Source organism: Hemicordylus capensis, chromosome 4, assembly GCF_027244095.1.
Source record: "Hemicordylus capensis ecotype Gifberg chromosome 4, rHemCap1.1.pri, whole genome shotgun sequence".
Taxonomy (NCBI): domain Eukaryota; kingdom Metazoa; phylum Chordata; class Lepidosauria; order Squamata; family Cordylidae; genus Hemicordylus; species Hemicordylus capensis.
The window spans coordinates 211,349,326-211,366,707 of record NC_069660.1 but is presented as its reverse complement, the minus strand read 5'-3'; the positions used below and the strand labels follow the sequence as shown (position 1 = coordinate 211,366,707).

Sequence of the window (17,382 nt, the reverse complement as noted above, 5' to 3'; positions counted from 1 at the left end):
AAATGCAAAAACCGGAGGGGGAAAAGCGGCAGGAGAGGTAAGTACACCCTCACCTGCCCTTAAAAGTCCACCCCCCGGTTCCAAACCACCGAACCAGCCCCAGGTCTGGACCTGTCCGGAGGCCCTTAGAATGGGCTCCTGACCTGTCCATGCACATCCCTAGGGGCAACCTTTTTACTAACTACTGGTCCTGGAAACTATGCACAAAGAATGTGCCAGTCCATGACTTTACAAACATTGAAAAACACTGCTCTAGATAATAACAAATGTCATTTCTCAAAAACTTTTGCTAAAAGGAATGTTCAACAAACAGCAAGCCACCAAATTTAGCTTGATGCCTCCTTCAAGTAGGCATTCTGGGTGAGTGCTTGGCTTGCCCACTCCACACATGCATTAGTTTTACAATCATAAATCTAATGGCCAACAGCAATTGGACATTTGAAGAATAGTGTGGGCAATGGGAGATCTGAGAGCCCAAGCAGCTCATTGTGGGCTACTTAGTGAGTCCAAACCTAAGCATGTGCTCCCCTAGTATTTCTATGACTAGGATCCAAAAATTATTTTAAGCAGAACCAGGGACATGTTTCAGAGGATGTTTGACATTTTTGCCCATTTGAACAGTAGACTGCTCTACCATGCCAAATCACAAACAGTTTTTAAAAGTTCCATCAGTTTCAAACGTGGGACAACGTTTCAAGAAACACAAGCCTAAAGCTAGCTTGTACACGTGAAGCTAAGTAAGTGGTTTATTGCATCCACCTGGCCTGTAGGCCAAATAAAAAATTTGTAATTTAGCCCTGCCTATTCTCTGCCCTCACCCCACCCCCAGGAGGGAACCTTCAATTGGTGCCACTGGAAGTTTCTTGGTCGAATAGCCCCTTGAAGGGGTGGCATTGTTGTCAGGACCACAGCATAAAAGGAAAAGGTTAAATATCCTCTATGCACTGTGTGACTGTGATTCTGATTTCCAGTCCCCCCACCCACCAAGGCTGCTATTTAAGTTGTGGGGGTGGAGGTGGGGCAGGAATAACATGCAGGGCCAAACTATGCATGTAATGCAACATATAGTTTACAGAGCAATCATTGCACACAGAACATATGCTGGAAACTCTGCTTCTAATGGTAACATATTTGCATGCCACTCACTGTGCCTGCCACACATTTTTTGGCATTCCCATAATGCCAACTTTCACTTCTGTTTGTTTATTTCCTCTGAGGATCTGCCCACCCCCACTCCTGCCTGCAACATCCTCGGAGAGTATGAAGAAATGACACTATCTTCGCTTGGGCTTTGTTAGGACTACATGAAAGAAGGTCACACACCCTCCCCTTGCTGCCCTTGGCAATGTCTTTCTGTAGTATGTTCTGTAGAACTACTTAACTTAAATTAAGATGAGGTCAAATATGCACAAACCGAATGACGATTTATCTCGGCTTTTTGTTTTCTGTTGTAGGCAGAAGCATTTTCTTGTCTCTCTTTGTGAACCCCTGAGTGGGCAGAAAGGCATGGATAGGGAGGTAAGTGATTTCTTTTGTGGAGATATTTAGAATAATACTGCTTCATAATATTTTCTCCTTCCTAATTTTATTCATAACACTGACAGAAAGGAAGCAAGCAGACAGGCAGTTTCCCTTTTCTGTTACTGACAAGTGAAGGGGATGATTAACGAGAGTTGTAGACAATGTAGTAGTAACAGAGAGAGGGGGGCCTATAGAAGTTAAACAAAAGTGCCTTCAAGAATTTAGAGTATTCCCAGGGATCTATAGTAGAACCTCATTGTGCCTGTCTACTGTTTCTATTTTTGATTAGATTTATAAACACAGCACCACATATTTTCATGTGGTTTTGTAGCCCAGGGGCAGAACGAGATTGACTGCACTGAAACTGTGAGGCTTGTGAATTTCGGGCAAGGGACGGAGTGAAATAAGTAGTGTAATTGTTTTTGTGGAGTGACCGTGGGACCTCCTCTGTTCTGAATTACACATGGTTCAACCCTTTGACCTAACCAACCTCGGCAGTGCCTGGTAGATCTCCTAAAGCTGTGCTGAAAGGTCCTATCACTGACATGTTGGAACATTATCTGTCATGTGAGATGTGTGCCAACAACCATATTAAACTACATTAATTACTACCGAGGCCCACATTTGTGACAGTCTCAACTTCATTTAACCTATCATCATGTTGCTTATTGTTTAAAGAGGAAGTACAAATGAGGACAATTTGTTTAGTCAAACTATAATGATTCTATTTTATTTTAAATTACACTTACTTTAATAAATTTGTATTAGTTACTCTTTCTTTTAGATCAGTAAAATTTTTAAAGTTGTAGTAGCCTGATTTTTTTTTAAAGGAAAAATGTGAATAACAAGTTATTAAAAATAGAAATATAAAAAGTTTTAAGACAAGAATAACATGATACAAAACATTTCAAGATAACATGTTTTCCGCTATATTTCTTTGTATCAGAAAAGGCTTTTTAAAAAGAAAAAACTGAAAAACATTCTTTTCCACAATGAAATGATACATTTGTAATTACTGTTCCTTAAGAAGATTTTTTAAAATGTATTATTTAGATGAGATATCATAGTCAGGAACAGTTTTATTACTCGTGTTGTTCCTAGAATAAACCTGAACATTTGCTTTTCAACCATTCAAAAAAGAATAAGAAAATAGGGCTACATAGCCTATAAGGTGAAAACAATAGCTTGGAACAAGTTTATACAGGGGGGGAATTTGAACATGCCATTTTTTACAAACAAATGTCATTTAGCACACTGGCTGACATCCAGACTAAACTCAGAACTTGTCTCATTAATTTCAGTGGGACTACTCATGAGTCTGGATGTCAGCCACTGTATGTAGGAATTTATTGAACCGTTTAATCTAGGCATGTTAAGAACAGTATATTATGAATATCCTCTATATTCCTCAAATGGGGTTACTGATTTTTATGTAAGCTTTTGCATGTATCATTTTATCTTCTAAGCATTTTTTAAAAAAAAATTCTGGTATTGATTTTTATTTTTCACTTCTGAACGTGCTAGTGAGGCAGCTCCCCAAAACAACAACAACATTAGACCACACCAAGTGTCATTTTCATTAGCGATAAATAGTTTGCTCTCCTTAAAGCAGACAGGTGCAAATTGCAATGTTTCACTTTGGCTGTTTTAATAAGACAGGGATTGGCTGGGTGGTGGGTGGTTCCCACATGTAAAAGAAAGCCTTCACAGGGCTTGATCAGCTGATCGCAGAATTAAATGCCACAGAAATACCAAACAATACAATTGAGCTGGCTCCCAGGAGAGATATGTATATATAGTGGAGTAAAACTGCATCCATTTTTATGTAGGAAGGGTAAGCTCTGAAAGCAGGGCTCTGTTTTATGTTTAAAGGCTAAAGCTTTTGCTGAAGTGAATGAGAACAGAAGCCAACATACCTGTTCCTGTTTACCATCATTACACTCCTTAGAGCATTTCAGGCATTATTAGGTTCTTGGAATCTTACCAGATTGACAATATTTCCAACTACAAGTATCTCTTTTGGTTGTATTCAGACAAGATCCCAAAGCTGGGGGAGGGGACCATGGCTGAATCTGCTGAGCTAGTTTGTTGATGTTCGAAACAGTTGTTCATTTTAAGAACACCTAATTTAATTTCATGAAAGAGACATAACATGCCAGCCTGTGTCTAAATCTAAGGTATGCAATTCCTAAAAGGAACTAAAATTCTGTCATTCCAAAGGCGCCCTTCTTTTTGACTTCCAGCCTGCATGGGGACTGCTGTCTGGAAGTGGTAACTTTAACTTTAACTCTAAGCCTGCTGATGAGGTCTGTCTGTGTGATCTTCGCCAAGCAGATAAGGGTAGGGAGACAGCTCAGAGCACAGCTTGTTTACAGCGGGACAGGAGAAAACAGCTAGACACAAATGCAGGCTGACGGTTTCATGAAGCACAATTGGTTGATCACAGATTCAATCTGACTGCCCTGAACTGAGCGATGATCCATACAGTATGCAAAATTCACTTTCTTGCTGGTCTGTGCCCACCAGCCTTGCAGCAGCTTTTGTGGAACCCCTGAGCCATGGCTTTGAGTGGAACCAGAACTGAACATGGCTTTGTTGTACCCAATTCCTTCTGACAACAATCACATTCTTTTAAAAACTTCATAGGTTTTAGTTGTCACTGGTTATAAATGAGGATTTTCTTCTGCCGCTGCTGCTGCTGCAGTACTGGCTGTTCGCACACAGACATTATTACTGTGTTCTAGAAGCGGTATACGAAAGCATTCTCTTCACTTTAGTGACATAATCTCCCCAACAAAAAAGACATTTTGTGGTTTTCTTTGCTATTTGAACAACTTTGATTGGCTCACCCTTCAAAAGGATTAGTCTGCCCTCTCTTTTCTTTTTTAAAAAAGTCATCACATTAGACTATGAGGATTTAATGCAATGAGTGGAAAGGGTTTCTTAGTGTCCCGTTTAAAATATGCACTGTTAATTTAAGGGGGAGAAAATGGGAATAATCATTAGAAGTAGCATTACATATGATTCATTTTAGAAATGTATATCCCATCGTTCCCTTGAAATATAATGCCCAAGGTGACTCACAGCCATTAAAACAATATTAAATAAAACAGCAAACAACACCACAGATAAAAACAAACAATAGATAGAAATAAAATCACAGATTAACAACCTGTCAAAACAGGAACCTCTTGACTGGCCAGTGAAAAGCCAGTTGGGATGGAACCAAGAAGTTCCCTTCAGGGAGGGAATTCCAAAGATTGGGTGGGCTGAAGAGAAGTTTGGGTGGGCTGCCACATTCCCAGGTTCCAACCAACTGTATATTAGACAATGGTGAGTCCCATAGGAAGGCCTCCCCCACCAATCTTAGCAGGCGGGCAGGTTCATATGGGAGAAGGTGTTCCTTTTGACCCCTGACTCAAAGCCATGTAGGGCTTTAAAGGTCAAAACCAGCACCTTGAATTGTGCCAGGAAGCATCCTGGCAACCAGTGAAGTTGTTGTAAATGTGGCCCTGAGAGTCGCCCCTCCCCCCCGCCCACCATCAGCAATTGGCCCACTTAATTCTGGAACAGCTGAAGCTTCTGAACAGCCCCACCTGGAGCTCATTACAGGGACCCAAATGTGATCACAATGAAGCATGTTCACCATAGCCAGATCTGACCTATCCAAGAATAGGTGTCATTTATTATTATTTTATTTTATTTAACATATTTTTATACTGTCCAAAATGCAAGTTCTCTGGGTGGTTTACAAGAGAATATGGCGAAACTGCGGGGAGAGCGGACTAAGCCCACATGATTGCTGGCCGCCTACATGATTGCTGGCTTCATGACCGATTGGCCCCTGCAAGCTCCAGCATGCCCTGCGCGAGCGTGCAGGGCATGCTGACAAGACCCCCGGAGCCAGGAGGCGGCTTTTTGCCTCCCCTCCGGGGGTCTCCTCATGAGTAGCCGTGGCACGGAGCCACGCTGCGGCTACTTGCGATCCAATAGTCCGGGTTTGCAGAGCGCTTGCTCTGCAAACCCGGGCTAAGGGGCGGGCTACTTGAGCGGGTTAGCCGCTCAAGAACCACTGGGTTCGGCTGCGAGCCCAGGGGTACTTACGATTAGCAAAAATCAGGCTAGGCTCTCCTAGCCCGATTTTTGCTAATTGTGTGAATAGCCCCAGTATCTAATTAAAAGCCTGGGTGAACAAATGCCTCTTGACTGCCCTTTTAAAAGTTGTAAGAGATGGGGAGGCTCTTATTTCAGCAGGAAGTGTGTTCCAAAGCCTCAGGGCAGCAATGGAGAAGCCCCGTCCCTGAGTAGCCACCAGTCAAGCTGGTGGCAACTGTAGACGAACCTCTCCAGATGATATCTATGGGCAGTGTGGTTCATAGTGAAGAAGACATTCTCTTAAATACCCAGGGCTCAAGCTGTTAAGGGCTTTATAGGTTATAACCAAAACCTTGTACTTTGCCCAGAAACGTATTGGCAGCCAGTGTAGATCTTTTAAGATAGGAGTGATATGGTCTCTCTGAGATGACCTAGAGACCCACCTGACCGCTACATTCTGGACTACCTGCAGTTTCTGGATTATGTACAGAGGCAGCCTCACATACAGCGCATTGCAGTAGTCGAGTCTGGAGGTGACCAGCAGATGTACTACTGTTTCTGAGGTCATTTATCTCAAGAAATGGACGCGACTGGCGTATCAGCCGAAGCTTATAAAAGGCAACTCTGGCCACTGCCTCAGCCTGGGACACCAGGGAGAGTTTTGTGTCCGGAAGCACCCCCAGACTGCATACTTGTTCCTTCTAGTGAAGTGTGACCCCATCCAGAACAGGCAGATCAAAATCATCTCCTAAGTTCCAACCCCGCACAATAAGTACCTCCGTCTTATCTGGATTCAGTCTCAGCTTGTTACCTTTCATCCAGCCCATCACTGCCTCCAGGCAGGCATTTAGGGAGGTTATGCCTTCTCCTGATGATGTTGACATGGAGAAATAGATTTGGGTGTCATCAGCATACTGATAACACCCTGCACCAAATCTCCTGATGATCTCTCCCAGAGGTTTCATGTAGATGTTAAACAACATCGGAGACAATACGGAGCCCTGAGGGACACCATACCAAAGTTCAGTTTTTGAAGAGCAACAGTCCCCGAGAGACACCATCTGGAATCTGCCCGAGAGGTAAGAGTGGAACCACTGCAAAGCAGTGCCTCCCACCCCAACCACACCCACCCCTCCCACCCCCAATTTTGGAAGGGCGGTATAGAAATCGAATGAATGAATCAGACGCTCCAGAAGGATACTATGGTTGATAATATCGAAAGCCGCCAAGAGGTCCAAAAGGACCAACAGAGTCACACTTCCTCTGTTAATTCCCAATTGAAAATCATCCATCTGGCCAACCAAGGCAGTCTCCACCTGAAAGCCAGTCTGAAACGGGTCTATATAATCGGTTTCATCCAAGACTGCCTGGAGCTGGGAGGCCATCACCCTCTCAGTTACCTTGCCTAGCCACAGAAGGTTGGAGACAGGCCTATAGTTGCTCAACTCTGAGGAATCCAGGGCAGGCTTCTTCAGAAGTGATTTAATAATTGCCTCTTTAAGACAAGGAGGCATCCTGCCCTCCCTCAGAGAAGCATTTATGATCTCTACTAGGCCTTCTATAACTACCTCCCTGCCAGCTAGTATTAGCCACGTCAGGCAAGGGTCAAGAGAACAGGTTGTAGGCCGCATCGCTCCAAGCAGCTTGTCCACATCCTCACAAGTCACAAATTGATGAACTAAAAAGTTGGGCAAAGGTATGCTTAGCCACAGCCAAAACCTGAGTATCCAGGCTTAGAAATAGATCCTGAATAGTGATCTCTCTAATTTCCCCCCCATCTCTGTGTGTGTTCTGGGCAGCAGTATCAAGGAAGTGTGTGCGCATGTGCATTCATATTGGGGCCTTCCAGATTCAACCCGAGTGGGATCTAAAATCAACTGAGCGGACATTAAAAGCCATGTGAGCACGCTCACACGTGCACACCTTAGAGGGAACACTAGTCCTGAAGCATCCTTAAATTATGGGCCTCAGCCGTGCTACTCTGCTCAGTATTTGTTAAAGCCCTTTCCCCAGTCAGTAGTTTATCAAAGCCCTGTAGAGGTTTTAGTCACATTGTGGATGCTGTACCTAAATACATCATCCATAGAAGTGCACCTGGTAGCCCTGCCCCCACACTGATGCACTCTAAAACCCCGCTTTCACTGCCATAGCAGAGTCCAGCAGTTGTCTGACACAATTTCTGATTCTGCCCATGATGTCGAATCTGGTGCCTCAGCTTTCTCCATAATGGGGAGGAGCTCTCTCTGAGTACATTGTTTGTCTTCTTAGACAAACTCTGTACTTGGGTGCAATGGAGGTCAAGGTTACAGAGTGCATCAGCATGGGGGTGAGTCTCCCAGACATAGGAACATACAGTACATAGGAAGCTGCCACATGCTGAGTCAGACCATCTAGTTCAGTATTGTCATCACAGACTGGCAGTGGCTTCTTCAAGGTTGCAGGCAGGAATCTCTCTCAGCCCTATCTTGGAGAAGCCAGAGAGGGAACTTGAAACATTCTGCTCTTCCCAAAGTGGCTCCATCCCCTAAGGGGAATATCTTTCAGTGCTCACACGTCAAGTCTCCCATTGATATGCAACCAGGGCAGACCCTGCTGAGCTAAGGGGACATGCTTGCTACCACAAGACCCGCTCTACTCTCCCCACATGCTCTCGTGGACGCTGTGTTTGTTTATAGTGTCCACAAAGAGACTAACATCGGAACAGGGCTAAATTCAATGTGAAAACTATTCTGTCCTACATCTGAGAGAGACCTATGTGATCTCCTGTCCACTCGCGCCCCCTCCATCCCCTGAGCAATCATAGGTTTTTTTAAGCTAAAGGTATTATTTTTTAAATCATAGAATCAAATTGCTGGAAGGGACTAGCAAGTCATCAAGCCCTCTGCTTGTATAGTGTCATCTCTGTCCTCCCACAAATATATAAATCCAATTAATCCAGGCTATTAGCAGAGAGGAGGAGCAAACAAGATCCTCTGCAGCAAGCAGATTACTTCGGCTTACTCAGGCAATTGAATGAGCAAGTGTAAAAAAAAATTCCCACACAGTGTCAGAACCAATTTTAAAAAACCAAAACTGAACCAGGGTCAGTAGCTAAGGTATAGCCCCTCCCTTTGCTTGGGTAAAAATCTGGCTGGGAGTTGAATTTAGTCTCTAGAAACATGGGCCCAGTATTGCCATCAGTATGGTACCAAGCCACACTCAGGTATTACTGTTTATCATAGAAGGATGCCATTGTTAGATGAAAATTTGGGCAGACTCCCAGCTGCCATATATTATTCATGTACTGATGGTGTTACCATATTTGAAACTATATACTGAATGTATTTATCTCCCTTAGTAATTGCATCCTACTGGAAGTTTTTCAGGTCATGTTCCATAAGAACAGCCCTGCCGGATCAGGCCCAAGGCTCATCTAGTCCTGCATCCTGTTTTACACATTGGCCCACCAGATTCCACTGGAAGCCTACAGGCAGGAGTTGAGGGCATGCCCTCTCTCCTGCTGTTACTCCTCTGCAACTAGTACTCAGAGGCATCCTGCCTTTGAGGCTGGAGGTGGCCTATAGCCCTCTGACTAGTAGCAGTTGATAGACCTCTCCTCCATGAAATTATCCATACCCTTCTTAAAGCCTTCCAGGTTGTTGGCTGTCACCACATCCTGTGGCAGATAATTGCACAAGCTGATTATGCATTGTGTGAAAAAATACTTCAGTTTGCCGGTCCTAAATTTCCCGGCAATCAGTTTCATGGGATGACCCCTGGTTCTAGTGTCTTGTGAGAGGGAGAAGAATTTCTCTCCCTCCACTTTCTCCTCACTGTGCATGATTTTATAGACCTCTATCATATCTCCCTGTAGTTGTCTTTTTTCTAAACTAAATAGCCCCAGGTGTTGTAGCCTTGCCTCATAAGAAAGGTGCTCTAGGTCCCTGATCATATTTGTTACCCTCTTCTGCACCTTTTCCAGTTCTACATTGTGTTCATATAGCAATAGCAATAGCACTTACATTTATATACCGCTTTATAGCCGGAGCTCTCTAAGTGGTTTACAATGATTTAGCATATTGCCCCCAACATTCTGGGTACTCATTTTACCGACCTCGGAAGGATGGACAGCTGAGTCAACCTTGAACCTCTGAAGAAATAGTTATGTAGTGTGTTCAAGGAATCAGATGATCTTATAAGTCATGTTATAAGATCTGGGGGTGCTTCTTGATCTGAGCCTCTCCCTGGTCTCCCAGATTGAGTTGGTGGCCAGAAGTGCTTTCTATCAGTTTTGGCTGATAGGCCAGCTGCGTCCATTTCTTGAGATAAACGACCTCAGAACAGTGGTACATATGCTGGTAACCTCCAGACTGGATTACTGTAACTCGCTCTGTGTGGGGCTGCCTTTGTGTGTAGTCCTGAAACTACAGCTGGTTCAGAATGCGGCAGCCAGGTTTGTCTCTGGGGCAACCCGGAGAGACCATATTACTCCTGTATTGAAAGATCTACACCGGCTATTGATAAGTTTCCAAGCAAAATACAAGGTGTTTTTTATAACCTATAAAGCTCTAAACTTCTTGGGCACTGGGTATTTAAGAGAACATCTTTGTTATGAACCCCACCGCCCATTGAGATCATCAGGAGAGGACCGTCTGCAGTTGCCACCGACTCGTTTGGTGGCTACTCAGGGATGGGCCTTCTCCGCTACTGCCCCAGAGCTTTGGAACACCCTCCCTACTGAAATAAGAGCCTCCTCATCTCTGACAACTTTTAAAAAGTTTTAAAAGATGCACCTATTAACCCAGGCTTTTAATTAAATATTGTTTTAACAGTTTTAGCATCGTTTTAAAATGTTGTTTTAAAAATTTAAATTGTTGTAATGTTTTAACTTTTACTTAGTTATTTATTTTATTCTGTTTTAACTAATGTTTTAGCTTTTTGTTTGTTTGTTGTAAACTGCCCAGAGATGTGCGTTTTGGGCGGTATAGAAGTGTAATAAATAAATAAATGTTACTTGCTGCTGAGTGGATGCAAGCTTGTTCTTGAAAAAATATAACTCTATCCTTCTTTTGAAAACAACAGGTCAATAACATTATTTACCTGCAGGACAGAGACAGTTTTTATAGTTATGTTCCATGCGTAATGCTTTTATAGTGAGGTATTTTGCCTCTTCTATCCACCTCTTGGCATCATTGCATCACTGCCAGCACATAGTAGATGGAGACCACTGATGACGGAAGTAAAGATGCAGTTCCATGTAGCAGTGTGCATGTATACTTGCAGGTCACACTGCACTTCCTCAGTAATCGTATGTGACTCTGATTTTGTAATGTGGAATAAATCTGTGTGGAACTGCTGCACATGAATAACCCAACCTTAAGCCCGTTGATGTATAGCACAAGCAATTATTATTTTTGTCAGTAATGTCTAGTGACTGAACAATAAGGCTAGACACTTCCACTCCATCCTGAGTGCTCTTCAACTTCAACCTACCTCAAAGGAGTGGCGTGCTGCTAAATTGGGACCAAAGCAATCTCTACTGAGGGTAGATCTCAGGAAAGCATCTGTCACATGTGTCTTATGACTTGTGGACTGTTCAGAAACTTCAGCGGATGCAGAAAGCAGAGACTCTGCTCCTGAGAGGGGTAGATTGCTACGACTAGACTAGATCAGCGTGCTACCATGTGGACTTGCTGCTTTTGCCTCCTTGGTATAAAGATGCTAGTTTTGACCAACTAAACCTTACATTGCTTGGATCCAATACATGTAATATATTTACTTTCTCCCTTTTGTCCCATCCTGATCTCTTAGATTGTCCAACAGCCTTCTCTTAAAAAGACTATTGTTTTGGTGCCAGTTTAGTGTAAGAAGCCGAAGCTGAAAGGAAGCCTTAGGGCCAGACTAGACATGACAAGGGCAAACTTTGAGTAGTAGGATACTTGTATGTTTCCCCCTTGGAGCAAATAGCTTCAGGGTGCCATTTTTATTGGAAAAACAATGCATGTGTGGGGAGTTAATCTTCCTCTCCTGGTGTCATGGTTGTGATCCAAATCACACATCTCTAGACTGCTATTAATCCTTTAAAAACAATTAGCCTATTTACAGATCTCCCTTGTCGTGTCTGCTTTGGTCCTTAGTGGTTGCCTCACCAGTGCAGAACTTCTCTGCCTAGGAAACACATCAAGGATTTTTAAAAGTTTCATGATATAAATCTAGGCTAATGTTCAGTATTATATATATGACACCAAAGATATGAGCTAAGTATCGGTATTATTTAATTATATTTGTACTGGTTCATCATGAATGGTTGTAATTGTGACAACAAAACCGTCTATGTATATAAAATTAACAGTATTCTGATTTATTTGATTTATTTTTAAAAGTAATGCTATGTAAACAAAATTTGGTCACTGCTGCCTATTTAAGACCTAAATACCATAAAGCTAATGACATCCTCAAAGCATATGGAAATCTCAAACTATTTTAAAAAATTGACTAAAAGTGCAATCATTTTTAAAATTCAGATAAGTGAAAAAGAAAATATAATTGACTTATTTCCCGTAATGAATGAACATTGAATAATTATTCAATAAAGAATATGTACATGTCTTAATTTGCCTGTATTATAATTTACTATCACTTATAATTAGAACTGGCTTGGATTATAGTTTAATTATGTTGACAGGTTTATTGTTTGGGTCTGCAACACACATCTTCTGCGTCTTAAGTTTTTTTCCTGTTTCATATTGAGGAATAGACAGAAAATGAGAAATGATCAATAATAATAACTACTGGCCCACATATAGCACATTAGGCAGGTGGTAGTGCTACTACCACACTGTTGTATGGGCCAGAAACAACACTGACACAGTCTTGGGCAATTGCAAAATAAAAAATAAAAAAATTCACAAACATACTTGTGTGATGATGTGGTCATTATTTCCACTTCCTCTTGTGAAACTGTATGCACAATTTTTTGGCAGTTGTACAAGAGCACTCTTGCTCAACTGTATCGATGTTGTTTCCGATTTTGCACAACAGCATGGAAAGTAGCGCTACTGCCTGCTAATGCTGCACTGTTTGTGGGCCATTATGAATTGTTGTTTTCATACTGGCAATTTCAAGGAAATGTAGGATTTTGCCACAGTCTAAGATTCATAAAGAAGCAGCGCACAGAAAATGTATATTAACCTGAAGAAGAAGAAGAAGAAGAAATAAAATAAACTTTATTTGTTAGCTGCCCCATAACTAATTGTTCTCTAGGCAGCTCACAACACAGCATTAAAACATAAATTAAAAACACATAACACGGTAAATCATAACAGACCAAAAAGGGGGAAAAATAAAATAAGAAGTAAAATACAAAGCAATTTAAAAACTCTTTTAAAATCAGTTTAAATATCAAATTTAAAAATCAAAATTTACATTTAAAAGGCCTGAGTGAAGAAAACGTTCTTTACCTGGCATCTAAAAGAACAAATTGTTGAAGTCAGGCAAACCTCACTGGAGAGGCAATACCATAAATGGGGTGCAACCACTGAAAAGGCCCTCTTGCCTAGTAGCCACCCTCTTCTCCTCGTTGGGTAGGTGATATTAATATTCTGTGTTAAAGTTTAATATTTGTGTGTTAAATCACAACAAATTGTGATTGTGTTAAAAGTTTAACACACAACAATATTGTTGTGTGTTAAACTTTTCTATGTAATTTAGGCCCTAACCAGACAAGATGGCTGAGATGCATGGATTGGATCTCCTATCTCTTTAAATTTTAGGAAATATCTGGCATAGGATCAAGGCTACTTGGATCAGGTCCATGGCACTAGAGGGCATAACACCTTTCCCTGCATTGTTTTCCTGATAAAAATTGCCCTCCACCAGGAAAAATTTACCTGCAGCTTTTGTATATGTAAGTTCTCCTAACTGGGCAAATAGAGATTTTGGAGGATTCTCCTTGGGAAAATAGTATTGGGAGAAAGAGTTTAAGCTCTTTCTTCCTCTGATCAAAATGGGGAAGTGTGGCTGCTAACATTTGAAGACACAAGAGATCTGATCACAGATCTCCTTGTCTCATCTAGTTGAGCTCTCAGACTCCAAACTCTTTATTCTGGAATAGTCTCATTAAAGTCTCTGATAAGGCTTTAGGGAAAATAGATATGTGATCCAGCAACCTGGGTCATATAAAGTGGATTGCGGATGCAGATCCATTAGTAAGATAGAATGTGTGCATTCACATGTAACTGGCCAACTTGCTACCAACTTTCCAGCTTTAAACTTAGTAAATTGTGGATAAACAGCTTTTTAGCACCTCAGTGGAGCAAGCTGAATAGGGCAAGAAGACAAACTAGAAAAAGACAAACTCACATTTTCTGACAGTATTGGTTCCCCCCCTAGAAATCCTTCCCTTTGCCCAAATTTCTGCTTATATTTCCCTGATGCTGATGTGAGCTTAGGAACACAGGAAGCTGCCTTATACTGAGTCCAATGAATGGAGAGCTGGTCTTGTGGTAGCAAGAATGACTTGACCCCTTAGCTAAAGCAGGGTCTGCCCTGATTGCACATGAATGGGAGACTCGATGTGTGAGCACAGTAAAATATTCCCCTCGGGATAGGGCCGCTCTGGGAAGAGCAAAAGGTTCAAAGTTCCCTCCCTGGCTCCTCCAAGATAGGGCTGAGAGAGATTCCTGCTTGCAACCTTGGAGAAGCCGCTGCCAGTCTGTGTAGACAATACTGAGCTAGATGGACCAAGGGTCTGACTCAGTATATGGCAGCTTCCTGTGTTCCTATGAGTCAGACCATTGGTCTGTCTAGCTCAGTAATAGCTACATTGGCTGGCAATGACTCTCCAAGGCTTCCTTGGAGTCTTTCCCAGCCCTAGTTGAAGAAGCTAGGGGTTGAATCGGGGACCTTCTGCATGCTAAGCAGTTCCTTTACCACTGAGCTACAGCCCCATCCCTTTAGGCTGATGGTGATATAGACAGAAGTTAATTGGTAGATGTGCCATATAGTTAGGGTGATGCATAATTCTATTAAAATTTATTAAATTGATGGAAAAATTAATATATGTTTACTATAATCCATTAGGGTTTTATTTCTTTGGAGCAAGGATGAGCAAACTCTGCTTATAATATATGTTCTAATCATTGGAGACAGTGTTTGCAAAAGAGGAACAATTCTCAGCATTTATGGATGATTTTACAGTAAATGCCGAATATACTAATTCAACAATTTCCAAATTGTGGTCTTTGTACTCTTGGGAGTGTGTGAGGACTTTCCTGGAGGTATCTTGTAGGCCAGCTTCTATCTCTTCCAGGCCTCTTTGGCTGCTTAACTTTTGAGGTGAAACATCATTTCATGAATTACTACTCTCTGTCTTGTGTTTTTTTGTGGCCGGGGTGTGTGTGTGTGGTTGTGGTACTTGCAGTTGTCAGGAGAGGTATGCTACCCATCAGAGTTTGGGAACCACTGTCCTAATTCAACAGAATGACTTCCTGGAGACCCAGACTTTTGCTCAATTCCCAAGAAGCAATATTGTTGCATGTTGTTTTATATGTCTGTCCAAATAAACACTGTCCAATTGACTGGAGGTGACATATTGGAAGCACCATGTTTATAAGTACCAGTTCCCTGAAGAAGCCCAGGCTAACCACTCATAAGGGCTGTACGTGAAAGCATCCTAATTAGCTGTTTCCGAAAAGCAACGTTTTATTACACTCTTTTCTTGACGTAGAGATAGATAGACACTTAAAGTGGCTGGATTCAGACGAAATAGGAAACCTTCAGTTTCCGAAGCCTCACATCTGAATTTGGCAAACTGGAGTTAAGGGCAAAATGGGACCTGCGGTTTCCCTCACCAAACTCCACTCTGAACTTTTGGTCAGAGTGGAGTTTCACTGCCCTTAACTCCGTTTTTGTGGGGCCAGCATTACATCTGAATGCTGGCACTGCAGTTTTGGCCCCACAGAACCAGAGTTGAGGGAGGAAGCTCCTCCCTCACTCTAACTTGATTGGCTGTGCGGGCTGTCCTGTCAAGAAGGAAGCCTACACAGCCAGCTCCCCCACCTCTCTGCAGTCTTGCTGACTAGGGATTTGTGCAGAACCGGGCAGGGGTGGCTTGAAGGTGTGGGGGTGTATCTTTAAGGGCGGAGGAGGGTGCACTTTCCCCTCTCTTCACTGTCCCCTCTCTTCACTTTCCCCCTGCCGGTGCTCCATTTTCTTAAAGTTCATCAGGGCAGCAGCATACCTCCCTGCCACCCCGTTGCCCCCTTTACTGGAAGTAACCGATGCAGGCACATCAGATACTTCCAGTAAAGGGGGCAACAGGGCGTCAGGGAGGTATGCTGCCGCCCATATGAACTTTAAGAAAACAGAGTGCCAGTGGGGGGAAAGCAGAGGAAGGGGTAAGTGCGCCCTCCCCCACCTTTAAAGATGCACTCCCGCCTTTGAACCGGTGGAACCACCTGCCGTTTGAACCTTTATGGGACTCTGAACCAGAGGGTGGCACAGAACCATGGTCCATTAGATCCGCAGTTCCATATAACATCTGAACTGGGCCAGTGTGGTGAATGTGACTTGAACACATGTCCTTTGCCCTTAATACAAAAGCTCAGAAAGTAGCATGTGTTTGTTCAAACCACTTCCACTGTTCTTTAGAATGGAAGCCTGTCTTTGCCTAGAGTGTTGTTTTTAAGCAATGCAGTACTTGCATATAGCATTTTAAAGTGTGCAGAGTGCTTCACTTTGGGAGGAACCATGGATTGGTAGTAGGGCACATACTTTGCATGTAGAAGTTTTATCACTGGCCTATCCAGGTAGTGCTGCACAGAAAGCTGCTGGCAGTCAGTGTAGACAATAATGGGCTCGATCAGGGGTGCACAACTCAAATTACCCATTGGGCCAAAAACAAACATTAGCTGGCATACGGGGGCCGAGGTCCATTTTAAAATTCAAAAAACCAAGTTATCAATCAATTAATTAATTAAATTAAAATTAATAAATTCAATTTTAAAATTATATAATTTAAATTTTAATAACTACTGTATGGGAGGTTAGGCCTGTGTTTGCCCCCCTCCTTGGCAGCCCCCATCCCTTACCCCATAGGGCTGCAAACAAACAAACAATCAATCCCCATTTCTCTTCCAACAAAATCTCCCTACACCAAAAGCAACTTTTATAAATCAATAAATAGGGAAAGGGCTTATCAAGGAGAGATCTGAGCAAATAGGATCAGCCACAGCCAATGAAGTTCCTCTTTTAAAAGTCTTTAATTAACTCCCCCATGCAAAATCTCCCTACCCTAAAGAGAACCAGCCAACAAATGCTGCCAAAGCTTCAGTGTGGGAGTGTTATGTCCCGGGGTACGAGAGTGAGCTGCAAGTGAGTTATTTTGGGCAGTGGCGGTGATAGGATCAGCCCACTCACTCCCCAGCTTAGCCAGGCTCAGCAAGTTCTTATTGGGTGAGTGGGCGAGCCGCAATGGAACTCTTTTGCGCAGTGGAAGGATCAGCCCGCTGGCTCTTGACTCCAGATCCCTCCTCCCCCACCCCCTCCCTCCCACCCACCACTCATGTGGTGGCTGGGCACAGTAGCGGTGCCTGAGGCGGCCTTGCTGCTGCTGTAGCAGTCGCTATGAACAGCCACAGGCTCCTCTGCTCCTCTTCGGTGGCGGCAGTGGCGGCTGCCACAGTTGTGGGGCTCTTTGTGCCGTGGGCGTGTGCCGGCTCCTCCAGCACTGAAGTGGTGTTGCCTGCCGGGCACAGGTGCACAATCAAGGACAAGACATGCTTTGGC

At 43.0% G+C, this 17,382-nt stretch overlaps 1 protein-coding gene across 1 annotated transcript in view; it reads left to right on the top strand.

The window, feature by feature from the left end:
• Positions 1-17,382, top strand: part of LOC128323509 (uncharacterized) — a 309,256-nt gene that overhangs the window by 39,993 nt on the left and 251,881 nt on the right. Inside the window, exon 2 of the mRNA XM_053246776.1 lies at positions 1,455-1,518. Within this exon, the coding sequence (XP_053102751.1) occupies positions 1,507-1,518 (12 nt within the window). The 5' untranslated portion in view covers positions 1,455-1,506. The remainder of the gene's footprint in view (positions 1-1,454; positions 1,519-17,382) is intronic.